Consider the following 27,591-nt stretch of genomic DNA (forward strand, 5'->3'; position numbering starts at 1 on the left):
TCCACTCTAAATTATTGGCTTTTTGGCCACTATTTTTATATTAAAGAAACTAAAGGAGTAATGAACTTGCTCAAAAATAAATATGTTTGCTTTTAGGAGGAAAAAAACATGTTTTGATATTTACCAAGTAAATTAAATTTGCATTTTGACTTGCCACATAAATTTGTTCCCCCTGTTTGCTTCTAGCTGCTTTTACACAGCCGTGCTTGCGTGTGAGTGTGCACCATGTGTGAGGCTTTAAATATCAGTCGGCCTTCCTAACAGCTGTGCCCTCTGGCTGACGTAATGCTGCTGCAGTAAACTTTGAGTAAATCTCTCCGGTTGTCCTCAGATGGGATCGGAGTCACCTTCTCAGGACAAGTGTTTGAGGTGTCAACTTGTCAAACCTAAAAATACACTGCAGCATCAACTGAGCATGTGCAAAGCCAAAAACAGCCAATCACATCCTAATAAATGTTAGGGTTAGGGCTGTGAATGTCTGTGCATTTTGTTACACGAGAAAGAGCTTGTGGGAGTTTCAAATGACAATAAATGTAATAATAAAGAGCCATAATTAACAACTTTCCCTTGGTCTTTAATAAAAGCAGTTTTACAATTACGAACTAGTAACATATATATATTTTTCTATTATTTACAGTCTGCCAAACCTGGAGTCTGAAGGGGATGAGAGGTAAGTGTTGCAAGCAGAAAGCTAAAATCATCGTGTATTTTTAGTAAGGCCTTAAAGTGCTCGGACAGACTGTGCTGGTTACTGTGTGAACTATTTTCACAGCAACAATAGTGTGCAGTATAAATCAGGATTATAAATAGAGCTCTGTTGACAGTTCAGAGTTGTCACTGCTTTAGCTAACACACATGGAAGCCTTATCATAGCACACTGTGGCTGATTGTTTCTATTTGTGACTCAGCTTTCCTTTCACTGCTTTCTCACTCTGGACCTACATGTACACATAATGAAGCTTCCATATTTCAAGTATTTGTGTTGTGTTTACTTTTGAAAGCTGTTGTTTCGTCATTAACTGATGCCTCTGTTTCTGCTGACTGAACACGTAACTCTTTGCTATGTGTGTGTCTAATGGTAGCATGATGTTTTATGGGTAGGAGGGCAAGAAGCAAAGACCTGAGGCAACACACATCTCATCTTTATTTAAATAGGAATAATCTAGTTTAGCTAGATTGCCCCAGTGACTGGAAACAGATTCAGTTGCGTTAAATAATAGATTACTGCCCAGTGAAGTTATTAACGCAATTTAAAAGTATTTTAAAGCTTACCAATCAGAAGGTTGGTAGTTTGATTCCTGGCTCAGACCTGAGTTCACAGGTACACACCAGCCTTATTTTTTTTTCTTCACTCAGTTTACCTCACTTTTTTATTGTTAGCAGCATCTAACAAAATGAATAAGGTACCAGTGAATGGCCACACACATCCATACACCAGCCGCAGACTTAGTGCTGACGTACTAATCTCAGGCGGAGGAATCAGATTCTCAGAGAACTGCAGGCACCACAATCCAAACGGGGTGATGCTGATTTCCAGTTCAGCAAATTACAGGGAGAAAAATTAAGAGGGCGTGGGCGTTATTTTAGGAAGCATCAGATCACCGCTAATGATAGACTTGCTCATGTAGGGCAGTGGTTGGCCTGTTTGTGTTGGGGTGGCAGTGACATGATTGCCATAGTGAGGGAAGAGTACGCGGGTTAGTGAGTGTGTTTGGTTTTTGTTAATCATTACAGGAATTTGGTGGAGTCAACAGACTGTTTATTTCAGGGGGAACAATGCCTGTTTAATTATTTGGGCGTGTCTCTAATGAGTGCCGTGTGTTTGGTATTTTCTCCACAGTCCCACAGACAAAGACGCAGCAGGTGAAGGAGACATCAGGTGAGCGCAGTCTCCATGGAGATGCATCACCAATAACAGCAGAGCCATTAGAGATGTATCTGTGGGTGGTTATCTACAGTGTGGGCCATTTATATGGATACACCGTAATAACATGGGAATGGTTGGTGATATTAAAGTCCTGTTTGTGGCACATTAGTATATGTGAGGGGGCAAACTCCTCAAGATGGGTGGTGGCCATGGTGGCCATTTAGAAGTCGGCCATCTTGGATACAACTTTTGTTTTTTCAATAGGAAGAGGGCCATGTGACACATCAAACTTATTGGTAATGTCACAAGAAAAACAATGGTGTGCTTGGTTTCAATGTAACTTTATTCTACTACGTTCTGTTTTCTGTCTTTATTGATCACCCTCAAGAACTAGCTATTCCCACTGCTTATATACTTGCCCCAGACCCTCGGTTACATATTGACTCCACAAATACGGAAGGTCGTTAATGATCCCAGAGGTTAAATAGATTTTTAACCTTCACCCATGTGTGAAACTATACACTCATTAAGAGGTAAAATGTAAACATAGAGATATTATTGTGTTTGTTTGACCCTGCTTTAAGCCTGCTTGTGTCGTAAATCTCTGGTAGGAAGAGAGGCCCTGTGGCCTACGCTTCCCAGAAGGCCTGGCTGCTGAACGCCACAGTGGTGGAGAACATCACTTTTGAGATGCCCATGATAAAATCAAGGTAAGACCTCATACTTTTATTGCACTGTTTAAAAAAACAAAGATATAATGAGTATATTTGTTCACTCACGCTTTTCAGTGGATGCCGCTGTTGGTTGAGGTGCCGCACGCTGCAGGCATATGTATGTTTGGTATAACTGGATCATTCACACCAGCATTTTTTATACCCAGTTTTTGTCACAGGATAGGGAGTGTGGCAAGCAGGCAATGGACCCAGAATGCTAGACTCAAATGGAATTAAACTCGAAATCTCAGCTTTTATTTTGCTGGCAATAAGGTGAAGAAAACAAAAGCAGACACAGTAACAGAGCAGGGTAGGAACTGAGGGATGGAGGCTCACGCAGCACGAGGGAGGACCCGACAAAGAACAAAGGGAGACACGGACAACATATACACGGGAGGAGATTAGGGCAGAGTGGACAAACATGGGAGCACAGCTAAACAGAATCTAAGACAGACAGAAGAAGCAAAACTGAACCTGATGCACAGAAAACAAGAAGACAAGGACTGTCAAAATAAAACAGAAGGCAACTAACACAGAGCCCAGGACTATAACTTATAACTTGACAAGACAGGGACGCCAGACAACCACTGAGACAGAAGACAGTCAGACAATGACTTCGTACAGGAGGTATGAAACACAGAGAAGAGACTAGGACAGACTGGACAGGGAGGGGAACTAATACAGTCAAACAAAACAGTAGAAACAGGCGTACTAGCAAGAACTATACTCGAGACTAAATAATTTAGAACAAGAACACGAGTCCAAAACAAAAACCAGGACCATGAACAGTTTTCTGTTACGTATAGACACAACACTACTTATTAACACTACTGCCTGCCTGGAGTTAGGTGCCTTTTTTTTGCTTGAATAATTCGTAGGTCATTATTAAGTGGTTGAATGCCCATAGATAAACTTTGAATAACCTTTAAAGACCTTTAAAGACTTTAAAGAACTATTATGAAGTCTGGCACCTGCAAAGAAATGAGGGGCTGCACAGACTTTTGCACTTTTGCAGCTTTGTGGTTTTCACACTCTTGTTTAGAGGATTTTTGTCTTTGTTTTCCTTTTTGTGTGTCTGTGGATGTGCAGAACATGTCATACCATAAGTAACCAGTGTATGAGCTCTACTGAAATTCAAATTGTTGTCACTGTGCTGTTGTGACACGTGCAATCACAACAATGTTAAAAATAACATCCAGAGTTGTTCATTATAACAAGGGGATCTACTCTCAGTCAAGTCGAGCAGTTTAGCCAAATTAGAGCCAACAGCACTTCTGCTCCCTCCAGCAACTGTAGTAAATTGGATGTGAATAGTCAATAGTTCTGTTATGAACTCTTCACATAAGCAGCCTTGACACTGAAACACCTCAAGCCAGGGTATTTTGTTGCTGAAGGTGTGTGGTTCTTTGTGCCTCTTGTGTTGTGATGCAGCGTGTCTCCAGTTTTGCTCGCTGTTGAAAACGCCTGTGGAGGGACAGTCTAGATACAAACATGCCGCTTTCATCCACACAACAAATGGTATTTCTCAAAGGTCGAATGCATTTATGGCATCGTCTTGGGTCTCTGTGGCTCTAATGGACTGTTTTTGATAAAACAGGTTTAATGGACTACTGTGCTTTGTTGCTGTGGAGATGTTCAATAAAACAGTCTCCAGTCTCGCTCTATCGCCGCTGTCCTGCTGCGCTGTCTGTTTTATCCAGCAAAATCTGGATTACCACCGGGCTGCAGCAGGTCTTTCCATGAATTTCCAAGCTGTTTAATCAAGGCTGTTGTAACCTGCTGTGTCCGTTATTGTATCGCATTTGCTTATGTTTGTGCAACAGTTGGTTCAAGTGATACAGTTCCTCCAAAGCTCTGCTCCAATTCTATGGCTATTAGCAAATGCCAAAGAAACATAAACAGAACACTTTATCACCGACCTAGCTAATATGTAAGTTTGGACATTCACTAAGCAGAGAGCATGTATTTCTCCACCCTGACATAGACCCCAAACACTAAACTCAGGCTTTGATTCAACATTGTGCTGCAAAACAGTTGAATTCCTGCATTTGGAAAAAGCCCACAATTTGTCCCTGTGTATCCACAAATATAAACCATGAGCTAATCTGTTTTGTTTTTAATTTAAAAAGCAGACATCTAAGCATCTTCTTTAATAATATCACCTTAAAAAGACTATAGAAGAAGTCTGTGCATTATCTAAACTTCCCAGAGATATTAGAGGAGAGTTTTTTGGTATTTTCTGGACAACGACAATATTTTTAGGTCATAACCTTCTTGTTACTTCAGTAATTGAGTGACTGACAAACTGTCATGTCAAACTATGTGTGGCTTATGTTTTACACTGTGTGGGTTATCTTAAATAGAGAGTAAAGAAATTCTTGTATCGCCTCTTTAGTCTTTGTCTTTGTGGCGTTGAACCCTTTAGGGTAAAACCTTTTAAGATGAACCAGAGAAGCTGCTATTTTCAGTTTCCTCCACTCTCTTTCATGGACTGTGTTATGCATACATAACGCAGTCCCATGAGTTACATTTATGTGAATGTGAATCAATGGCCCAAGAGATAATAATGAGCAGGGCTGTAGTTTCCCTCTGGCTGGTATTAGCAGCTGCTCTCTGCCCTCATCTGTATTCTGTCTCTGTTTCTGCCCGGCAGATACAAAGCTGTCATCGAGGCCTGCTCGCTTCAGCCTGACATTGACATTCTTCCACAGGGAGACCAGACAGAGATCGGGGAACGGGTCAGTATCACAGTAACATTTATGAGTTTCTGTCTGGCTGTAGCTCCCACTGTGGCTCGTTTTATTGCAGAATCATTTGTCATCGTTACTGTGTAGCAAGATTTTGATGTTTGCGTATCAGGAAACTAGACTGACCCTGTTCATTTAGAGCGCTGTCATGTTGGATTTCTTCATGCACCAGTAATGCAGGAAATAAACCCTAGTCTCCTTTGCTCCTCTAAGGAAAAGAGCCGCACATATTTCTGGATATTGTTAATTCATCTTTGTGTTGCAGCCCCTATGAGATAACATTTTGCTGTCCTCCGATGCAGGGCATCATCCTATCAGGTGGACAGAAACAGCGAATCAGCGTGGCCAGAGCCATGTACCAGCAGACCAACGTTGTCTTTCTGGTGAGACTGCACACAGAAATAACTGAACAGTTTAAACGGATGGCTTCTCAGGCTGCACCTGTGATTTATCAGTATTCAATGAGAAACTGTTTCTGTAGCACTACCTGACGGTGCTTGTGATTCTCTTTCTGATGCCTCCCTGTGTGACATAAATAGCTACACACTCTAAGAAGCCCAGAGCAGAAGGTTTAAAAAACATTCCCTGCCAATAAATAGAAATAACTTTATATGACATCGATCTCAAAATTTCCTCTATTAATCCTTCAAATATTAAAAAAATAGAAGTTGAAGAAACAGGAGAAACACCACAATGACTTTCTGTGTGCTCACGACTCATGACTGGGGGGAATGTAGTGTTCAGTATCTTGTTCAATGACACTTTGACCTTTTAGCTTGTGGATAACTTACCCGATACCCTGAGCCACAGCCACCCTGCCCAGCATTTTTGAATTAATATTTAAATTAATATTAAATGTTGTAGTGTAACACATCCTAACACATCCCCATTTATAGTATGTATACATCTATAACACCTTGTGATCACATCCTTACAGTAACATCTAATTTATATTCACAAAACTTCTGTTTCGCATGTTATATGATGATGCCATCAGGTTACCTGGCAACCAGCTAACAACAGCCTAAAATAAGCTGATGTCTGTTTTGTTTTTGTCTTTATCTGCCTACAACACCTTATGAAAGCATTCTGTCATTTTCATTTCATTACATAATAACTTCTCACGTTTACTCAAAAACTTAATTATATATAATATAACTATGATGTTGGCCTAGCAACAACTTAACAGTGGGCATATATGTATGTATATTCACCATCTGAATCATGTTTTCAGGAGATGTATTGGTTTGTTTTCCTCTGAACTTCTCTACATATGTAGGATGACCCATTTTCTGCTTTGGACATCCACCTGAGTGACCATCTGATGCAGGATGGCATCCTGAAGCTCCTGAGAGAAGAGAAGAGGACCGTGGTGCTGGTCACACACAAACTGCAATATTTACCACATGCAGATTGGGTAAGAACTGCTTAATAGTTAATAAGACTGTCCGTCTGGGATGGCTGGTATATAATGGACGATAAAGACATCTTATTGTCTCATTTATGACGCACTTTATCTCTCAAAGATCCCAAAGCAAATAGAGATTGAGTCTCAGCTAAATACAGATCATAATTTTTCTATCTTCTTTTGTGTGTGTGGCTATTATTAGATTATTGCCATGAAAGATGGCACCATCCAGACTGAGGGGACTCTGAAGGACGTCCAAAACTCTGAACCTGAACTCTTTGAGCAGTGGAAAACCCTCATGAACAGACAGGATCAGGAGTTTGAGAAGGTGATTAATGACTGCAAAAGCAAAATGGTATCTTTTAATCAGCGCCAAGAATCTTTAATTTGTGTAATTTGAACACTTTCTTTTGTAGATCCAGGTCAGACAGTCACGCCGTCTCTGTCTGGAATGAAAGTTAGATTACCTGGGTGTTTTTATGCTGAAATAAATTCATTGTTGATCTCTCCTTCAGGAAACTGTGGCAGAGAGTATGACAGACCTAGAGAGAAAAAACCTGCGGAGGGCCATGTATTCAAGAGAGGCAGCCAGGACTGAAGAGGATGAGGAAGGTGAGAGGACACAGGAAAGAGTCACGATGACAGCAGCTGGAATGTGCCTGACTGGAGTGGGTGCTTCTCAGCCTGATTTAATGCTTATGTTTCCCTTAATGATAGATGCAGGATGACAATTCCCCATCTCCTGCTGAGAGCTTAAGCTTATTCGGCTTATTTTAATGTTAACATCTTTTGTAATGTCTGCAGTTATTTAATGACTCATAGTTCCCTGTATTTGATTCCTTCCTGTCTCTTATCTTGGTTTGGTCTTTTTGTCTTTTCGTTCCTCTTTTGACCTTTTCAGCAACTGGATACGTCGCCATGTTATTTCCCACCGCCTCCTGCTGTGATTAACCATTGAATCTGATCCTTTCTCTGTGTGTGTGTGTTTGCTGTTGAACGAACACCTGCAGTTGAAAAACGCTAAGGTGCGCTGGCTGTACACTTTATCTTTGTTCTGTGTTGTCTCCCGTGTGCTGGTGGCACCCCGGGGTGGACTTGTGCGATGGCTCCAGCTACCCTCATGTTCGATCGAGCAGGTGTGGCCAGAAAGCATGGTTTGAAAAAAAAAGTTGAAACAGAAAAAGACATTTGTAGCATTGTAGCGCTGCTAGCTAACGGCACATGTGTTTGCTTCTCTATTTTAGAATCTCATCATCCATTTTCCTGCTCTTTCCCCCTCCCAAACATTTGTCTCTCTTGCTCTTGAAGGCTTACTTAGTGTGAGCATGACTGTAGTTGAGAGTAGTTGTTTCTTTAGGCCTGCCACTCATTATTTCCCCATCTTTTCATCCCTTTTTCTCTTGCTTCCACTCCACCTCCAGCTTGTCTGAGCCTCTCAGACACCCACATGCAGCCTCATGCTCCAAAGCTTGCTGCTTGATGTAATGTGATACATTTAAATCCGAAGTGGGAAAAAGGTTGGAGGTCGTTACATTATCTCTTCACCCCCGAGTCAGTGTGCGGTGGTCACCCTGGTGCTCCTGAAAAACATGCATTTCATGGGAATGAGCGACTGCTTGTCTTTGTGGAGTGTAGCTTCTGTAGCCTCTAGCACACCTTCTCCTCTCATTTGGACCTCTGTCTATTATTTCTTCACTTCTCTCCTTTCCTGTGCTAGTCGTGGATTGTCAGACTGGCGCAGGAGGAGAAATGTTGAGCAGTATGTCAGAAAAGGAAAGAGGAAAGAGAGAAAAAGTGAAGGAATGAAATATTTGAGAAGAAGGGTAGAAGGAGAGAAAGAAATGTAATGAGCGTCTGAGCTGTGAGTTGTAGCAGAGCAGGGCGTTTTTAGACAGAAATAAGCAAATTTACATAAGATTAAAAAAAATGTGACAATGGAAGCAGTCCTTGCAAAATAGATAACTCGGCCTAATTACATCTCACAATTGGCCAAAAACAAAACCTTTAACACTGCACTTCATCTCTGTTTCAACCCCAGAGGAATCTGTGGAGAGTGAAGATGATGACAACCTGTCACAGGTAATGCGCCAGAGAGCTACCATCCCCTGGCGCTCCTGCGGCACCTACCTGTCCTCTGCAGGGCTCCTCCTGCTCAGCCTGCTCCTCCTGTCGCAGCTCCTCAAACACTCCCTCATGGTGGCCATTGACTACTGGCTGGCCCACTGGACGTCACATGTCATCGCAGCCAAGAAAGACGCCTCATCTCACAACTGTACCATCGTACAGGTGAGAGGATGCACCGCTCAGCTTTTGATTTAGACACTTAGCTCTTTGTTTCTGCTTCTCTTGAGATATTTTAGAGCCATAAAGTATTTTCTGCTTCGTTCACACTGCCTTTTTAAAAATTATTTGAGCATCAATACAATCAGTGGGTCATTTTTTTAAAAGATCCATCTAGTGGGATGAAAACAAACGACACCAATTTAAATTACTGTATAAAATGTTTGGCATCATTTGACTTATAAGCCAAACATGCTTTTCTGTAAGAGGTAAATATTAGCTAACGTTAAAGGAATAATTGATAAGCTTCAAAAAAAGACAGACTGCATTAGATGCAAATAGTTTATCTGATTGTAGGCCAGCGTGAATTACATAATATTCTCACTAACTCTCAGTTAAGCAGAGCTGAACTACAACACAAACACACGCAGATCCAGACCAACACCAACACACCCTGAAGAGACTGCAGCTCGGCCTCATCTGAATATTAAAGCTGAACTAACATATTTATAGAAGTCAGTTTCCAAATGGAAAATGTTCGGGTTAAAGCATGTGTGAGGTCTGATGTGAATGCCAGCTGCAGTGCTGTAATTTATGAAGAAGTTTAAACTCTCAGTAACTGAGTCATAAATCTGAGTGGGTAAAAGCTGCACTCCTGTCCACACCAGGTGACTGTAGAATGATTTAGCACCTATAAAGCATTTCCTACACCCTTTTTCTACTTACTACTTGAATGTTTTAGTTACCGCTTAACCAAAATGGTCAGTAGCCTTCACACACTAACTGTGCATAAAAAAACACTCAGCAGAGGAAGAGTTAACTTATGTCATCCACATTCAAGAAGTCGCACAGACTGTTAACAAAGGATTGTGTTTCAAGACCAGTAAAACAACAATGTCATCAGTAGTTGCTGTATATGTATATTTGTGTGCATGCGTGTCTGTGTTATGTGTCCATGTGTGAAATGCCAGGTCACGTGAAGGCCGTCGACAGACTGCATAAAAAGCACCGTGTCCTGCTGAATATAAGCAGCAGCCGTCTGTCTCTTTCTCTCACCCACAAACATCCACTGCACGTCCAGCTAAGCGTTGATAATAAATTGTCACTTGAATGCTGATCACAACTTGTCTGGCTGAACTTCAGTGCGTCGTTGCCAGCTTTATCTAATCTGCGCTGTGCTACAGACTAATCCACGAGGGGACTCTCAGAAGTCCTGTTCTGACAAACGCACACTCGGCCACTTCACATAAATGCCACACTGCTTCTCTCCTTCTAGAGAGAGGAAATAATTGAGCAGTGAGAGGATTAGATAGTGGAAATGCTTCATGTCACAAGTGGCAACTGGGCTGAGTGATGAGCAGCTAAAGGGTCTTTTTTTTCCAGTGATATCTCTGATATATTTTGCTCTTCTTTTGTAGGTCCTACCTGCAACTTTTTCACTGTATATAAAAATAAGCATCAGCTAACATTAATAGCTGAGATGGTAATGAGTTCATCTAAACTCCCAAATATATATTCTGAGAGGTGCTGATGACATCGATTTTTAAAAAATGACCCTTTTTTTCTCCTTCAAATAGTAAATCTTATCATTTTATATCATTTCTATGTTCTAATGTGAATAAATGTGGCTTTGTGATATTTGCATTTCACTGAATTCTGTTTTTAATTACACTTTGCACACCTTCCCAGCTTTTTTTGGAATTATCTATCAGTTTGAGGTGCCAGACCTGCTTTTGGATTATGCTTCCCGGCTTTTGTTTAAATTTAGATCAGTGTGACTCAGCGGGGAGAGCAGGTTATGTACAAATCACAGGTTTTAGCCAAGTGAAGCATGCCGTGCTGCAACTGTTTCACTCATGCAGCATAATCATCAGTTCAGTTTGCTTTGTGATCAGCTGACTTACGAGATCTAATCAATCAGGACTGCATGGAAACCATTATAACCATAAAATTCCCACGATTACGCCCTGAAGCTTGTCTTTATATGTTTGCTGTCACTTACATTTTAATGTTTGGTGCTAGAGCTTTTATCTCTTGGCCACTGCTCCTTCAGAGGATGGAGTGCTGTCCCTTAACTCTGTCATTAGTAAATGGTTAGGATCTTGATATTAGGTCTACTTTTATAAAATAAATGTAGCTATTTCTTTAGCGAACTGTGTGAAATTGAAGAAATTTGAATTAGTGATATGTGAGAATGAAAATGAAGATAAACATTTCTTCGTGTTATGATCAAAAGTTATCACATAAAATAAAAGAGGATAGAAAATTTGGATCCAGGGTGAAGAGAATAATTAGATTGGAAGCAAAAGGAAGAAGAAAATAGTTCCCCAGCCCTCTTTATTTCTCTTTTTCTGTTCAAATATTACCAGCTTAGCTTGGAAACTCTCACTGGCTTTTGTCCTAGACAGCTGATTTTTAACCAGCCTCGATATTTAATTGTGTTTATAATTACAACAAAGTAAGTAGGACGACAGACTCTTCTTTCTCAAACAACACATAGCATTGTGTTCATGCCTTTTATAACCCCCTCTGTGTGTGTGTGTGTTATAGGACTGTGGCTTCAGCCACTCCTGGTATCTGTCTGTGTTCAGTGTGCTCTGCTGCCTGGGCATCGTCCTCTGTCTCGCCACCTCCGTGGCTGTGGAGTGGACCGGTCACAAAGTGGCCAAAGAGCTCCACCACAACCTGCTCAACAAGATCATCCTGGCCCCCATGAGGTGCGACGCTCAGCGCGTTTGTGTGTTTGTCTGTGTGCACGTGCGTGTGTGTGGGTGCATTATGATGTGTGAAAACGGGCAGAGAAAGATGTGTGTTTGCTGATGATATAAGAGAAAACACAGTTAAAAGGTTTTTTGCCTCATTACTCTGAGCACCATCTGCTTTCCTCATGCAAAACCCAGGAGACATCACCTGCCTCAAGACACATTGGAAAGCACTGTATATACACATAAAGAAGCTGCATTAACATACTGTGCAGAATTCACATGAATGAATGTAAACTCAAGATTCAAGATCTTTTATTTGCCATGTGCATAGTTATACAAGTACAACACGCAGTGAAATGTGTCCTGATACGCTCCTCGACTGTGCAAAAAGAGAGAGAAAACATTATATACAGTAAGTAAATATATACAAAGAGGACATTATGTGCAGTAACTGAGCCAGACAACTCTGGACAAAATCTATTTCCATCTGTAAGTCAACGTTTCGGATTATTGGCTCAAAATTTGGCATGTTAAAATTTTAACTTACTAAATCAAGCTTCTGAAAACAACTCAAATATGAGAAAATAACATGAATGTTTGAGTTATAAAGTGGAAATGCATTTTTTTCAGTGGCAGAAGCATCCACACTATTTTTAAATATTGAATCTTATTTTATTTTATTGTATAATTCTGATCTTTGAAAATAACCTTATGAGATTAAATCAGTCATGCCAAGGCACTTTACGTTGTAAGGTTCAGTCTTAACAAGATGATAGAAAGGATCCCCTGCGAGCAAGGTCCCATATCAGAGGAAGAGACCCCAGGTGGTTGGGGGTGAGCGGAAAGAGGTGGGAGAAAGCCCACAGGTGAAAACACAAAGTTAATGACATGCAGTAGAAGCACAGAACTGCATGGAGAGTGGAAAAGAGCCGAATGGAGAATGCTCAGTGCATCATGGGAAGTCTCCCAGCAGCCTGAGCCTATAACAACATAACAAATGGTTAAGAGTCACCTGATCCAGGCCTGCCTATAAGCTTTATCAAAAAGAAAAACTTTTAAGTCTAATATTAAAAGCACAGACACCTCTAAGGGAGCCAAGTGCTCTATTTGGGATAATTTGATGGAGCTCAGGTCTTCGTATGTGAGGTATGTGAGAAGGATTTTAAATTCAATTATGGATTTAACAGAGAGCCAATGAAGAAAAGCTAATCTCTTTCTAGTCCTTGTTAGACCTCCAGCAGAAGCATTTTTGATAAGCCGGCAGTATTTCAGAGAGTAATCTGGTCATTTTGATGATAAAGTCCAGGGGATTTTACTCTCTTTCTTCTCTTCAGGCTCTTTGAGACCACTCCTCTCGGCAGCATCCTAAACAGATTTTCCACTGACACCAACACGATCGATCAGCACATTCCCACCACCCTCGAGTGCCTCTCCCGCTCCACCTTGCTATGCGTGTCCGCTTTGGGTGTCATCTCCTACGTCACACCCGTTTTCCTCATTGCCCTTCTGCCGCTGGCTGTCACCTGCTACTTTATTCAGAAATACTTCCGGATGGCTTCCAGGTGAGTCGGACGGGATAGTTGGAGGGAAGTCACAGACACATTGCTATATAGCAAGATTTTTTTTTTTTTGGTGGGACAAAATAAATATTCCTTTTCAGAATGAAATTCATTAGATTTATGATTTGGATGCAAAAATCTAATATCTGAATGTGGTTCAGCTGATATTTCCCCGTTTGCTGTCTCTGCTATGTTCTGGTCAGGGACCTGCAGCAGTTGGAGGACAGCACACAGCTCCCTTTACTCTCCCACTTCTCTGAGACAGTTGAAGGTCTCACCACTATACGAGCCCTCAGGTAACACATGCTTACATCCTTGGTGAAAATGGGAACTTTTAAAAAGCCATAGCCGAGGTTAAAAATACAATATTTTTTAGAAGACTTCAGAACGCTGTAGGCTACTTGCATGCAAACAGAGACACACAAAAGCTTCAGCATTTACGACTGGACTAGAGTGGACTGTTGGTTAGGTAATTATGTACTGTAGAAGTGAAAATGCCAAAAGCTTATTTCAGGTATTTGGCTGAAATCAAACATTCAGTGACAAAGGAGCCACAAGTGCAAACATTTGAAGTTGTTTTCAGATTCTTGAGATCTTTGCACATTTGGAAAGGCAGCGTTTATTGAAATATCCTTACATATGTGGCATTTTCCTGAACCCGAAAATGTCAAAAGAAATTTCAGCCTTAAATACCAAACAGCCAAAGCCATTAGTTTGATTTCTGTCACTAAAATGTCATTATATTCCTAAAAGATAAAGAGCAATGAGAAATAGCATACGGTGCTCTTCTTAGATGTAGATGTAACGCAGTCTGTGATACAGTGAAATAACAAATGAATGAATTAAACCCCTTCTGTTGGCAGGTATGAGCCCAGGTTCAGACAGAGGTTACTACAGTTCACCGATGCCAACAACATCGCCTCTCTCTTCCTCACAGCAGCCAACCGTTGGCTGGAGGTCCGCATGGTAATGATCCGTCTGCTGCGCCCTTCTTTAAAATTCCCATCAGTTCTGCTTCACTGTTTGTCAGATATCTGCTTCACATTTATGTCGATGTTGCTGGGTAACTGCTCCCTCTGTTGGGGTCTATAAAACACTGAATTTTTCATTCTCATATTAGCTTGAAATGCTGTCTACATGTCATGTTTTATGTATTGACCGTGCTGCTCACAGTTCATTCGGCTCCTTGTGTTTCACAGCAGCAGAAACCTTTGAAATGTTGATGAATGCAAACAAGAACACGCCCCCACTGTCATGTCTGCTAACAATAAACCAATCTACAATAATGGATCTCTTTAAGCGTTATTTACCTTCTTCAGTTATTAAGTGAAGCGTTAACTTCTCGCTGCGATGTTGACTTCGTCTGTCTCTGCAGGAGTACATCGGAGCCTGTGTGGTGTTGGTGGCGGCGGTAGCCTCCATCACCAATTCGCTCTACAACCAGCTGTCCCCCGGGCTGGTGGGGCTCGGTCTGACATACGCACTCATGGTGAGAGTGTGTGTGTGTATGTGTGTGTGTTTAACTGTTTAGCTGTTAAGCTATTTACAGGTTTAAGCTCAATGTTGCAAAAACCTCCCGCAGCACTAGTAGTATAAAGAACACTTTCATTACTTGACCAATGTGTTTCATTTGTAGTTAATTTATTTTAAAAAAGGATGGAGAAAATTGTCTTTTGTAACAATTTCTTTCGTTTGTTTCTACTGATTCTTACATGTTTTAGTGCAGACAGATAAAAATAACTTTTACAGTCACAGTAAAAAGAAAATGTGTCCTTTCTCAAGTTTGTACACATCAGTGAAAAGAAATCTGATCCTTACCAGGTTTTAAATTGAGTACATACAACCTGAGATGAACAAAAACACATGACATACTGCACCATAAAAATTAATCATCATGGTTAATCTTTTCTGTATGACTTCATCAGTCTCTCGCATGGCTCACTCTTCTTTACAATGTTGCTTCAGTTCCCCGTTTATGCACGGCTCTCTTAAGTTTCTCTCTGACACATGGACTGGACTGGGTCACTGCAACACCTTGATTATTTTCTTTTTCAGCCATTCTGTTGTAGCTTGGCCACAATAAAGGTTGTGGATGCTAAAAGGTAGAAAAGGTTGATTTTTGTGTAAATTTGTTTCGTTTTTTGGTATATTTTTGCTGTAAAAATGCAGCAATTTCAGGTAAATTGGGAACAAAATGTTTTTATTTCAAGTGTTTTGTTTCTGTGTTTCTGAAAAATCCGGTCTAGAAAATTCATCGTGACAGTCACGAAAAGCCGAGACACACTGAGGATATTCGAGTTGTATCTGGGTGAAAACAACAACAATGTCCACACCGAAAGGACTGCGTGTCTGTGTGGTGACATTTACTCAGCTCATCTCCTCCCTCCTCCCTTCTTGTATCAGGTGTCCAACTACATGAACTGGATGGTGCGTAACTTGGCAGACATGGAAGTACAGCTTGGCTCAGTCAAGAGGATTAACGGCCTGCTCAAAACTGAACCAGAGAATTACGAGGGACTGCTCAGTGAGTGCACTCTGCCGCCTCAAATTAAACTTTCTCTTACTGATTCAGCAGGCGCTCAGAGAAATCATGACTAACGTCTTACCTGAAAAGTGTTTGTGATTTCTTCTTGAGTGAAGAAGCCTGAAATTAACTCTACATTCATCACTGTCAGCTCAAGAAGGCTGTCATAATGCTCACGAGAAATGGATCTTTATTCCCTCTCGCACTTTTTGAAAACTCTGCTAATGTCTTTTATATCCCCTAATAATCGATCATGCATGCACCATGTAAAAGTGTGTGCGTGTGCAGTATGCAGTGCGTCTGTTTCTTATCCATAAAATGTGGGAAAGTTTTACATTTTGGTCACAAATTGAAGGAGAATATATGCTGGTAAGATGGATTCACTCAAGTTTTTTGCTTCTCGGATGGAAAAAAGATCAAATTGAAAGTCGTGATGTTTTTCTTGTGTGTCTCAGCTGTGTCTCAGGTTCCTGACGGCTGGCCCCGACAGGGACAGATCAAGATACAGAATCTGAGCGTTCGTTATGACGCCACGCTGAAGCCTGTGCTCAAAAATGTCAACGCACATATCAGCCCTGGTCAGAAGGTACAGGACAGAAACCTGTGTTTGAATGTGGAGGAGCATAACAGATTAAATGAAAACTATTTGGAGAAAAAACAAATATAGGTCATATAGTTGCATAACAGCTAAATGACGCAAATTTTGCATATTTCCATTTAATCTGGTGTTATTTTCCCTCAAACTTTTTGTATTTCTGTTTTTTATGTTATTATTTTACTGTTGGTGTTTGCACGTGTGCCCCGTCAGATAAGGAAGCTGTCATTCAAACTGTGTTATGGACTGTTTTTGATCAGCGTCAGACTCACAGCAGAAATACATACTAAGATTTAAATAAACCGGACAGCTAATTAACAGGAGAAATGATACAAGGTCAAATAAATAAATCACATTTAAATATAAATGAAATAATGTCTGCATTTATTTTTAATGCCACTTTGGATGCATTTAATGAAATATTAATGTATTCACTCAGTACTTTATTTTTTGTGATTTTTATTTTTATTTTACCAATTTAAGTCTTCTACTTGTGAAAAGAGATAATACAGAAAATACACATTTTAGTTTACTGAGCACTGGTGAGCCTTTTAATGGACTTTGACATGTTCAGGGAGTAGCCTGCTCTTGCTTTATCCTGCCTTAACAGCTAAGATAGACGCTAGCCACATGCCTCCCACACCAGTAAGCTGCTAAGAGAATGGATGGATAGATTAATGATGATAATTATGATGACTGTTTTTGCTTTTTTTCCCAGGTGGGGATCTGTGGCAGGACCGGCAGCGGTAAATCCTCTTTCTCCTTGGCCTTCTTCCGCATGGTGGACATGTTTGAGGGTAAAATATCACTTCGGCTTCACACCAGCACAAAAAAAAGTTAACAGGATAAAATATACATCTACTTTTGGCTGTTTGCTTATTCACACGTAGATCTGCACGTTTGATTTTTACACCAGATGCCCTTCCTGACATAATCCAAATGGGATTCGTGTCTCCACAGGGGATAAAATAATAATTGAAATAGTAGAAAAAAAGAGGAAAAGTGTCTTAATTGGTGAAATCGGGGTGTTTTTGTAAACTTCTGTCACACAGGAAGGATTGTGATTGATAACATCGACATCTCCAAGCTGCCTCTGCAGACTCTCAGATCTCGGCTGTCCATCATCCTCCAAGACCCTATACTGTTCAGTGGCACCATCCGGTACAGTACACTTCTCTGTAAAAAGAAGACTAGTGAATCAGTGATTCTGCATTATAGTAAACGAGGGGGTAGAGAGTCTTCAAAGACACAAAACAGGAGGTGAGCTAATTGTGGATAAGAGCAGTGTCCTCTGAAAACTGCAGTGAAGAGGTTTATTTTTAGACTCCAGCAGCACCGACCGTAAAAGCAACATCATCCCAGAGAAAAAACAAGCTGCACGATGGTCTCAGACTGTAGTTTTATCCAGTGATGTAAAAGCATATTTCAGTGTTTGTCCCTTTACATGTATGGACTCAGTTTGGTGATGACAGAAGGGTGTGTCGCTCGAGTTGACCAGCTCATACGCTTTAGTCCATTTACTGGAATATTCACTACACAGTCATCAGAGACGCTGCTTCACATAGATCATAATGAAAATGGCCCCAGTGACAGCTCGGAGGTGAGGATTATATTAAAGCTTAAATGTACAGACCACGAATAAAAATGACTTTTTTCAAAGCAAAAATACTGATTTCAGACCCTCAAAATATAATATTTATTATATCTTGTGAAATACAAACATGGATTTTTGATAACTTGGGATATTAGGAAGGATATTTCTCACTGTTTTATGACACTTTACAGATCATCCAAATATTTGTCATTCAAAAAAATGCCTAATCATGAAGTAACTGAAAGTTGCAGCACTAAATGTAGCTTGTTTTTGCGGATTTGTAGGTTCAACCTGGACCCAGAGATGAAAGCAACTGATGAGATGCTGTGGGAAGCGCTGGAGATAGCTCAGCTGAAACTTGTTGTTAAATCACTTCCAGGAGGCTTGGGTGAGACATCTGTGTTTGTTCATATGTGTGTGTCAACTTTATCGCATTTGCAAACTGTTTATTTTAAAAGACACACAGAGAGTAAAGTGTGCTCACCCGGATCTGAACATTAAACAGAAAAATTAATTCTTTCTCAGAAGTTACATGCACTCTGTCAGCGTCACATCTACCAGCTGCTCGAGTGTCCCCATACAAAGATCGAGCCGCTGTATCAGATGACATGAGCATTCATTTTTAACTCGCTGCAGTGGCTGTTTTATGTGCTGCTGCTCCGTCCTGCACAGTCTTCTGCTCGTGGTTTTGACACAGGACACTAGACAGTTGCCGCCAGCAGGACGACTCGCGGCCAGATCAAATATTATCTGAAAGTCAAGTCAGAAAATCCAACGTGCATAAATGATGAATGCTTGAAACGATGATGTTGCACGGGGCCGTCTTTGTGTGGACATTAACACTGGCGCGTGAGCACTTCCAGTTTATCACTCGATTCCTTACGTCTCTGCCGTCCTCTGCAATTCATCACAACAACAACAAAAGAAACGCTTCTCTTGTGACATAAGCCTGCTGCTCATCTCACATGATCAATTTTAGTCTTGTGTGACACTGACGAATGTGTGTGTGTGTGTGTGTGTCAGGTTCAAGCTAAGCTGCTTGCAGCTTTAGTTTATGTCTGCTGGAACCAGATGTTCAGTAAGATATTGATCCCTGAGGCTGGAGCTGATGGCTAATTAAGTTCGTCCTTTGATTTGGTTTAAGCAACAATACAGTGTGCTATAGATTTATGCTGTGTGGTGAACCAACCTGAGTCCTTGTTACTGCCTTTATATGTTCATAATGGCAACTGTACAGTTTGAGGAATTAAAAAATAACGTTATTAATCATATTTAATGCAAAACACCAAACAATGCCTCTCAGTGTGACTTCACTGCATAATGCAGCTCACCCCTCCCATCATTTCTAACCCTTTACATTCACCTTGTAACTAGTTTGATTCCTGTTGGAAGCCTCTGTTTGAAGAGTGACACGCATCCTACTGTTGAATAAACCGAGCGCCGGATCCTCTCGTTGTTTCTTCTTTCTGTATATTAATGTCAAACTTGCATGACGTTACAAACAAAAAGAAAATCTCAACATTCAGCGAATTATTTCATTAATTATTTACCTAATGGTAGATTTTTTATTCTGTGTTAGGTTAAATCACTAGAGAGCTCTTTGGTTCTTCAAGCATTTTTATGACTTAACCTTCATCATTTATAACACTGAGGAGAAAATGGGAAATCAATATCCTATTGATCTGCAATCCAAAACCTAAAGGCTAATTAACTTTACCCTCTTACTCTTTACACTCTTACTTAAGAAAATAACTGAACTACGTAGTTCCTCTGTAGTGTCATGTGTCGCAAAAAACAACAATAAAAAATGCTTCTAAATTCTGGAAATGATTGAAACATATTGAAGTGTATGTTTGTGTTTTCAGATGCCATAGTGACAGAAGGAGGAGAAAACTTCAGTCAGGGTCAGAGACAACTGTTCTGTCTGGCCAGAGCCTTCGTCAGGAAAAGCAGTATCCTTATCATGGACGAAGCCACAGCATCCATAGACATGGCAACGGTGAGTGTGTAATTAAACAAAGAGCATCTTTAAGGCAGAGAGTGGAGAGCAGGTGTGAAGAGAGAGAAAAGAAATGAGAAAATCAGAGAAAGGGGAGGTGAAGGACACGAGAAGAGGAGGGGTGACACAGTGCACGCGGTAATTTTCATCTGTGGGCATGGCAACAAAGAAAATGAAGGAAAAGCTGACAGACTGAATGATTTGTGAATAGATGTGCAAAGGTAAAAGCTTAACACTTTGTTCTTTTGTAGAGTAATATTACAAGAGGTACAGAACGAGAAAAAAAATCTCAGCAGTTTTGGGAGTAAATGGTAAATGACCTGTATTTGTATAGAGCTTTACTTAGTCCCTAAGGACCCCAAAGCGCTTTACACTACATGTGTAACATGTAGTGTACATGAGTAAACCTTTAACTGATGCTTTTTGCATGCAAGGAGAAAAAGTGTAGGAGAAAACATGCATGAAGTGCCAAGAGAAAATCTGAAATAGAAGGAAAATACTGAGCACACCGAGAGCCTGAGGGGAATTTCAGGAAATGGTTGCTCCGTACTTAAAAGCCTCTCTTTTATACGATTGGCCACAAAGAGCGCCAGTTCCAGCTTACAATAAGGCAGCAGCACTGCCCTCAAGGAAACACGATTGAGCCTGTAAGAAGGGACGAGACAATGAACAAGAGATGATGGTTTGAACAATAAGGGTGAAAACGTGATTTTTTTTTTTAAACAACACGAATGATGATGTTAACTATCGAAAGCACCTTTTGTTTTTACACAAACTCTGAATCCCAGTGAAGATAAAAGCATGTTTGCTTAAACTAACCTCCCTGCCTCCATCTCCACAGGAGAACATCCTGCAGAAAGTGGTGATGACTGCTTTTGCTGATCGAACAGTAGTTATAATAGCAGTGAGTATATCCCCCTTGCCATTTACAGTAATGCATACAGCTTCGGCATTATCACAAGGACTGCTGACCTTTGCACTGCACTGCTGACGCTTTAAACAATAGCTTTGCCGGCATTTTAACCTTGAAAAGCTACAAATACAGTGCTAGTTATTGAAAGAGGAAATCAAGGCATGTTTCTGGTCTTATTCTTTGTTATTGCAATTACATTATAGAGAAATAACAGAGGTTAAAAAAAAAGTATGATAAAATGTGTGGTGCTCACTTTTAATATTTCTCATGAAATATTTAAGAACAAAAGCCAAACAGCCAGAAACCTGATGAACTCTGGTATTTACAGTGGATGCAACCACACACTTAATTTACCAGCTTTTTCTATCGCAGCTTTGTTTCTAAACCGTCCGAGTGATCTAGCATTGGCTGGACTGCTCACTGCAGTAATTACTTTCTTCTGCTCTGTCGCGCAGCATCGCGTCCACACCATTCTCAATGCCGACCTGGTGATCGTGATGAAGCGGGGGATCATCCTTGAGTACGACAGACCGCAGGCTCTGCTGGACAAGGAGGACAGTGTCTTCGCCTCCTTTGTGCAAGCGGACAAGTAGTGCAAGCGGACAAGTAGCACAAGAGGAGGAAGAGTGTGGAAGCATTAAAGGAAGACATTCAAAGTGCAATTGATCCCATGGAATATATTCCTTTTATTTTTTAATCATGTTGTATTATATTTGTACATAAGAATGTTAATGCTTTGTTAATAAAACATAACTTATCCTTAAAGTGTGTGTCCAGAGTTATTTGTGCAGTGAGACTAAAAGTGTGTTTTGGGCATTTGTTAAACTTGCTGTTTGAAACTGATTAGTCATCATGGGATTGTAAGTTTAAAATGACCTGGAGCTAAACAGACAAATAAATGCACACTGCCAGAAACAAAGCATGCTATAAACATTCTTCATGTGCTTCTAGTGGGATTGAGGCTGCACTTAATGGAGTGAACACTGACAATCTGACAATAGAAATTTATAAAGCTGGGATGGGCTCGGAGATGAAAAACAAAACAGACAAGATCTGGTTTCTGTGGTTGACCAGCCCACTGCCTGCTAGTGCCTAATGTTGTTTAAGTTACAAAAACTCTGACCATTATATGATCGGATAATAAGCTGCCTGTGGCATAGCAGCTACACGGCTGAACAGTTCTTAATGCGTAATGGTCTCTCCTGCATTCTCATTGAAAATGAAAGGAAGGGCACCACTCTGGTGGTAATGGTGGTAGTGGAGGGAGGGACTGCCTCTCCTTCTCACGTTACCAAGCTATAGCGAAGTAGCGAGATCAGCAAAGAGCCAACTGCGCCTCATGACCCTGCCTCCTCTTCCAAATGTGATAAAACTCAGCTCAGAGGCCCATTACGCGGCGATAGAAGGAACATTTTACATCTCACTCGATTTCCTTTACGCACAGGGCCGCGGTGAGTGCATACCAACGCAGCGGTAGATGGAGATCACAATGGGAACAAAGCGGTGTGCCACAACTACGCATGGTCGCTCCATTTCGTGAGTGACGGCGTCAGCTGCGGAGCTGTTAGAAGAATCTTCTCATGGGATTTGGCGGTTGCGAGGCGCCTGATCTGGAGGCAACGTGAGGAGCACACATACCTCCAGAAAACAGGGCACTACAAGGCTCTCCCTTCGTGCACCTGACAGCTGCCGAAAAGCTGACACCGCACCGGTGAGTACCGGCTGGTAAGAGAAGTCACCGGGAGAGAGGAGAATTCTTTTTTTTTTCATCCAAGCACAAGCAGGCAGCACCTTCAAAGCGAAACGGCTGTGGGTACGTAGCATGGGAGCGCTATGTTGTCCAGGAAAGGACTCATTCCTGAAGATTACTTGCTTACACGTTTGGCCGAGGATGTTCTGCAGCCCAAGTTCAAGGCGAAAGCGGGGAAGGCTCGGTTCGTCTCCAAGAACGGCACATGCAATGTGGCGCATACCAACATCCGAGAACAGGGCCGATTCTTGCAGGATGTGTTTACCACGCTCGTGGATTTAAAATGGCTTCACACGCTCATCATTTTCACCATGTCGTTTCTGTGCAGCTGGCTCCTTTTTGGAATGATCTGGTGGCTCGTTGCGTTTGCGCACGGCGACTTGGACCAGAGCGGAGACGACTTTATCCCGTGCGTAACGGATATTCACTCCTTCTCCTCCGCGTTTCTGTTCTCTATAGAGGTCCAAGTGACCATCGGCTTCGGGGGCCGGATGATCACGGAGGAATGCGTCTCCGCTATCATCATTCTGATCGTGCAAAACATCGTCGGGTTGGTAATCAACGCCATCATGCTTGGCTGCATCTTCATGAAAACCGCTCAGGCCAACAGGCGCGCGGAGACGCTCATTTTCAGCAAACACGCTGTTATCTCTGTCCGAAACAACAAGCTCTGCTTTATGGTTCGCATCGGGGACCTGAGGAAAAGCATGATCATCAGCGCCACCGTGCGAATGCAGGTTGTCAAGAGAACCACCACGGAGGAGGGAGAGGTGGTGCCACTAGACCAACTCGACATACACATGGATAACCCAGTGGGTACCAATGGCATCTTCCTGGTATCTCCCCTCATCATCTGTCACATAATTGACAAGCACAGCCCCCTTTACGAGCTTTCAGCCTCTGATCTGTTACACCAAGACATAGAGGTGATCGTTGTGTTGGAGGGGGTGGTGGAGACCACCGGTATCACCACCCAGGCCAGGACGTCCTACGTGTCTGAGGAGATCCTGTGGGGACAGCGCTTTGTGCCTACAGTGTCCGAAGAGGACGGCATGTACGCAGTGGACTACTCCAAGTTTGGCAACACTATGAAGGTCCCAACACCTTGCTGCAGCGCTAAGAAACTGGATGAGGCAGGTGGCATCGCTCGGTTTAAACTGACCGAGGGCGTCACCTTGCGGGCGTCAGTAAGAAGACGTCGGGGCTCCGCGGTGGCTCGAAGGTCCAGGCTGGAGACCATGAAAGCTCACGATTAAGAGTGTGAAAATCATGTCTGCGAGCATTTTGTATGAGTGTTAACAGTCTAAGATTGGTGGTTATAGATTCAGATAATCATATTTATTTTATAACATATGACAGGGATTACCTGTAATCAACAATCAGCATATTCTCTGCAGCCGTATGCAGCCCGTGCGCACAACATGCTTTTATACTCAGGGTCAGCGTGAAAATGAGATAGAATGCACTGATGATTAGAAGTGACTGTTGTATCAAGAGTGAATCAGCTTGCCTTTTATTTAAAGAAAAAAGTGACTGCATGTGTCCTAAATAAATAAAAGAACGCTGCTAGAAATGGTGTTGTGAATGCGTCACAAGACGGAAATGAAATTAGAACAATGAGGCACTCCCACAATTAAGCAAGGCGTTCTCAACATGCGGAAGAACTCATTAGTATATCCCCTGATTTTACACAGCATAAGTTATAGCACAGTAGGCTGTAGCACTAAACAAAAAACTGCACTACAGTTTCTCATTACTCTTGTCGATGGCTACATAGCTGCCAGCTACTCTGACAAAGATTAAAATACAAACAGTCAAAGATCAGGGCTGAAGAAGCAGCCATACCCAAACCCAACTCTACAGGCTGGATCAAACTAACCTTACAGTTCCCACAGTACAGTCAAAAGAATCATTTACATTTTATGAGATCGCATTTTCCACTTGCAGAAAAAAGACGAAATGTAAAGTATAAAATATATTTATTAAAGAAGCATCGTGGATGAGATTGTGCTATACTCAAGTATGACTTCCCTCCAGTTAGCTCTTTTCAAGTTTCACATGTATCCTTCCACAAAGTCTCTCCAGATAAGCAACCAAAGGTTTTGGCATTTTCTCCCTAAACAGACAGGCAGCCAGACTGCCCTCGAGGTCTCCACAGAGGCCAAACGGAAGAAAACTGAGTTCTTCACTCTCCAAAAAAAGATATCTTTTGCCTGCCTCCCATCTTCCATTCATTCTAACAAGCTTCTGGTCATACTAAAGAACCTTTGATCACCATTACAAAAGGGTCAACACATGCTGAGTAGTATTTTATCTTAGGAGTGAGGTGGAAACAAAAATTCCAGTGTGAAGTTGGTGGAGTTCCCATTAAAATGCTCACATCAGGCTGATTCTTCAATTCCCACAAAAAACAAAAACAAACAAAAGACACAGAGACAGCTGGCATTTCTCTCTTTTATTAGATTATAATCCGCAGAGCTTAAAATATTAAATTGCTTTTAACTTAGTTAATAATTAAAATACATAAAAACAAGAGCCAGAACTGAGGAACCCTGCAAAAAAAGTTAAAATAAATAAAAAAGGAGAATTATAAATTGAATCCTCCTCCATACAGAGGCTATTTCTGACAGAACCCGCTTGTGATTCTTTGTACAGTAAAGTCCAAGCAGACTGTGCATTTTCTATACATGTGTAATGATACTGTTATCATTTCCAAAGTAATTTTTCCTCTGATATATATATAAAAAAACAAAATTAAAAGGAACGGGAAAAAAAAAAGAAATTTTTATTTTGCACTGGAATTACTGGTTTAAACAGCAGAGCAGCGTCACACCATTGCCCTCACCTCTCACTCCATCCCTCTCTCCCCCTCTCTGCGCCTGCAGACATTACCTCATGTCTTTGTCCTTCTGTGCTGCTGGAGTGAGTGGGTGGAGATGGTGTTGGTGGGTTAAGGGGCTGCTGCTGTGTGAGACACCAGCAAACAGCTCTGATTCACCTTATGCAGGCACCAATCTGTCTCAAAGTCTCGATTCTCTGATAGGATTAAATATCTCTCATACAATCTTTATATTCTCTTCTCCGTCTCCCTGTTTCTGTGGCATCTTCCACATCTTTGCTGCCCTCTAAAGGTAAGCTCTGGGATATTTTTGTTAAGGGGTTCCCCTGGTGATTATTTGACTATATTGTAGTTAAACACAATCGACATCTGTCTGAGCAGTCTGATGAACAAGGGATAGAGAATGAAAATGAGTAGAGTCTCTCTGGCAGCAGTGACGTATTCTCTCAGGTCCTGAGTAGGAAGCGCTTTAATCATCCCCCACATAAACAACCCAAAACAGTGATTGGCTAGTATCGCCCCTGTCAGGCAGTAACATGGCTCCCTACTGGCCAGGGTAGTGGCCGTGCGCCTGTCGGCCGCCTCCCACTGTCGAAGGGGGGAAGAACAAGCCCACAAGTCAGCAGAGACGCCTCTTCTCCACACATCAACAACACTGTACAATAGTAGGTCGAAGCAAAGCAGAGCCCCCCTTCCTGTACTGTATGTTAGGCAGAGGATAGAGGGAGGTGAAGTGCTGACAAACACACTGCACCTCCCTCTCAAACCAAAAATAAAAAGTCAACAAAAAATAAAAGAAAATAAAAACCAAAAAAAATAAAAGACATACTTTTTGTTCCTAGTTTAAATTGCAGAGAAGGTGGGAGGAATTTGTCCCTTGGAGGAACGCTCACGCCAATTCCTGCTGGCGTGACAAACTCCTCCCCTACCCACCACCCCAACCCTCCCCCTTGAAAAATCCCCCCTCCCGCCCTTTCCTTCCGGCTGGTTGGTTGGAGTTGTAGCGAAATATAAGGGTAGTGGAAGGTCTCTTAAGTCCTGCTTGCACCAGGGCCTGGCTGTCTGTCCTTCTCCATCTGATCTTCTAACACCCCCGCGGCTGCCGTTTTACCACCGCCCCCCCGCTCATCTCTCCGTCACGTGGTTTTGTGAAGAAGGGGAGGGTGCTGTGGCGGAGGGGGCCGGGGTTAGTGCTGGCAGCGGGGCAGGGGCGCAGAGGATTTCGGACAGGTCGTCCATGATACAGGTCTCCTTGGGGTCGACCAGGTTGAATTCCCTTACGAAAACGATGAAATGTGCATACAGAGTGTTCAAGTGGCCCTGCAGTTCCAGAGCTACCGTCTCTTTAAAGTGCGCCCAGTAGAGGTGAGCCAGCACGTGGAACAGGTACCGGCAGATCTTCTTTACCAAGGACTCAAAGGAGTTGGGGAACTCTTTGCCTGAAACGAGAAAAAGACAAAAACAATAATAACTAAATGACTGAGCTTTTGGCAGTATTATGTACTGGCTCGTGTTGCCAGTCCCTGAATAAAATATTATAACTTGGTGTGAATGCAAAACTAAAGATGCAGCACTGCTGCAGGTTTGCATTAAAAGTGAGTTATTTAAAAAGTGCTGATAATATTCATTGCTTAGATAATAAAGTAAAAAATCCCAAGACTCACAAAGCCTTTTGATTGCAATCTACAATTTCTTCCTGCTGTTACTCAATGGACTGCTGCTGATTTATGGTACCCTACACTTCCACATCTGCACCAGCAGGGGGAAGTAAAGTGCTTTAACACTTCAGAGCTGCTCTGGCCCGCACTCACCATATTTTGTAGGAAAGATTTCCTCATCTGTGACCAGTTTCTGACAAAGACTCATTACAAAGTCTACATATTGTGGAGCAGTGCACTTCGTCTTCTTCCCCTTCTCGTCATACCAGTAGTATATTCTAGAAAGAGAGTAACACAGAGGAAACGTCACAATCCCTGTTATTACAACAACATTAAGACATGAATGGAGAACAGGATGTGATTACACAGCAGTGATCAGAGCTTTAATAATCATAATGAATGCTGCTGAAAGAATGTGTGTGGCTCATGTAGCAGCAGCA

At 41.7% G+C, this 27,591-nt stretch overlaps 3 protein-coding genes across 12 annotated transcripts in view; 2 read left to right on the top strand and 1 right to left on the bottom strand.

Annotated features, from left to right (window-relative positions):
• Positions 1 to 21,501, top strand: part of abcc8 (ATP-binding cassette, sub-family C (CFTR/MRP), member 8) — a 58,811-nt gene extending 37,310 nt beyond the window's left edge. For 3 of the 5 annotated variants that reach the window (XM_005734874.1, XM_005734873.1, XM_005734875.1), the window contains exons 18-40: positions 638 to 670; positions 1,841 to 1,879; positions 2,479 to 2,577; positions 5,234 to 5,318; positions 5,630 to 5,710; positions 6,607 to 6,744; positions 6,938 to 7,063; positions 7,251 to 7,347; positions 7,812 to 7,871; positions 8,774 to 9,021; positions 11,566 to 11,732; positions 13,055 to 13,282; positions 13,483 to 13,575; positions 14,143 to 14,245; positions 14,655 to 14,768; positions 15,683 to 15,803; positions 16,259 to 16,389; positions 17,117 to 17,195; positions 17,451 to 17,559; positions 18,277 to 18,380; positions 19,858 to 19,991; positions 20,833 to 20,895; positions 21,360 to 21,501. In XM_005734874.1, coding sequence (XP_005734931.1) covers positions 638 to 670; positions 1,841 to 1,879; positions 2,479 to 2,577; positions 5,234 to 5,318; positions 5,630 to 5,710; positions 6,607 to 6,744; positions 6,938 to 7,063; positions 7,251 to 7,347; positions 7,812 to 7,871; positions 8,774 to 9,021; positions 11,566 to 11,732; positions 13,055 to 13,282; positions 13,483 to 13,575; positions 14,143 to 14,245; positions 14,655 to 14,768; positions 15,683 to 15,803; positions 16,259 to 16,389; positions 17,117 to 17,195; positions 17,451 to 17,559; positions 18,277 to 18,380; positions 19,858 to 19,991; positions 20,833 to 20,895; positions 21,360 to 21,497 — 2,590 coding nt within the window. In that variant the 3' untranslated portion in view covers positions 21,498 to 21,501. Of the gene's footprint in view, positions 1 to 637; positions 671 to 1,840; positions 1,880 to 2,478; positions 2,578 to 5,233; positions 5,319 to 5,629; positions 5,711 to 6,606; positions 6,745 to 6,937; positions 7,064 to 7,250; positions 7,348 to 7,811; positions 7,872 to 8,773; positions 9,022 to 11,565; positions 11,733 to 13,054; positions 13,283 to 13,482; positions 13,576 to 14,142; positions 14,246 to 14,654; positions 14,769 to 15,682; positions 15,804 to 16,258; positions 16,390 to 17,116; positions 17,196 to 17,450; positions 17,560 to 18,276; positions 18,381 to 19,857; positions 19,992 to 20,832; positions 20,896 to 21,359 lie in introns of those variants that run through there. The other 2 variants (XM_005734876.1, XM_005734877.1) reach the window with 2 other exon arrangements.
• Position 21,502: 1 nt separating this feature from the next.
• On the top strand, positions 21,503 to 24,404 carry kcnj11 (potassium inwardly rectifying channel subfamily J member 11). The gene has a single exon (XM_005734878.1). It carries the CDS (start codon positions 22,738 to 22,740, stop codon positions 23,908 to 23,910), a length of 1,173 nt encoding a protein of 390 aa, XP_005734935.1. The 5' UTR covers positions 21,503 to 22,737; the 3' UTR covers positions 23,911 to 24,404.
• Positions 24,405 to 26,202: 1,798 nt separating this feature from the next.
• Positions 26,203 to 27,591, bottom strand: part of mob2a (MOB kinase activator 2a) — a 53,124-nt gene continuing 51,735 nt past the window's right edge. For all 6 annotated transcript variants that reach the window (XM_005734884.1, XM_005734882.2, XM_005734881.2 and 3 more), the window contains exons 4-5: positions 27,305 to 27,429; positions 26,203 to 26,932 (exon numbers count right to left, since the gene is read on the bottom strand). In XM_005734884.1, coding sequence (XP_005734941.1) covers positions 26,619 to 26,932; positions 27,305 to 27,429 — 439 coding nt within the window. In that variant the 3' untranslated portion in view covers positions 26,203 to 26,618. The remainder of the gene's footprint in view (positions 26,933 to 27,304; positions 27,430 to 27,591) is intronic.

The sequence above is a fragment of the Pundamilia nyererei genome, unplaced genomic scaffold (genome assembly GCF_000239375.1).
Source record: "Pundamilia nyererei isolate P.nyererei 1_Seehausen unplaced genomic scaffold, PunNye1.0 scaffold00060, whole genome shotgun sequence".
Taxonomy (NCBI): domain Eukaryota; kingdom Metazoa; phylum Chordata; class Actinopteri; order Cichliformes; family Cichlidae; genus Pundamilia; species Pundamilia nyererei.

Bases quoted from the DNA above. Each gene is read 5' to 3' on its own strand.
- kcnj11 (XM_005734878.1), top strand. From the start codon at position 22,738: ATGTTGTCCAGGAAAGGACTCATTCCTGAAGATTACTTGCTTACACGT.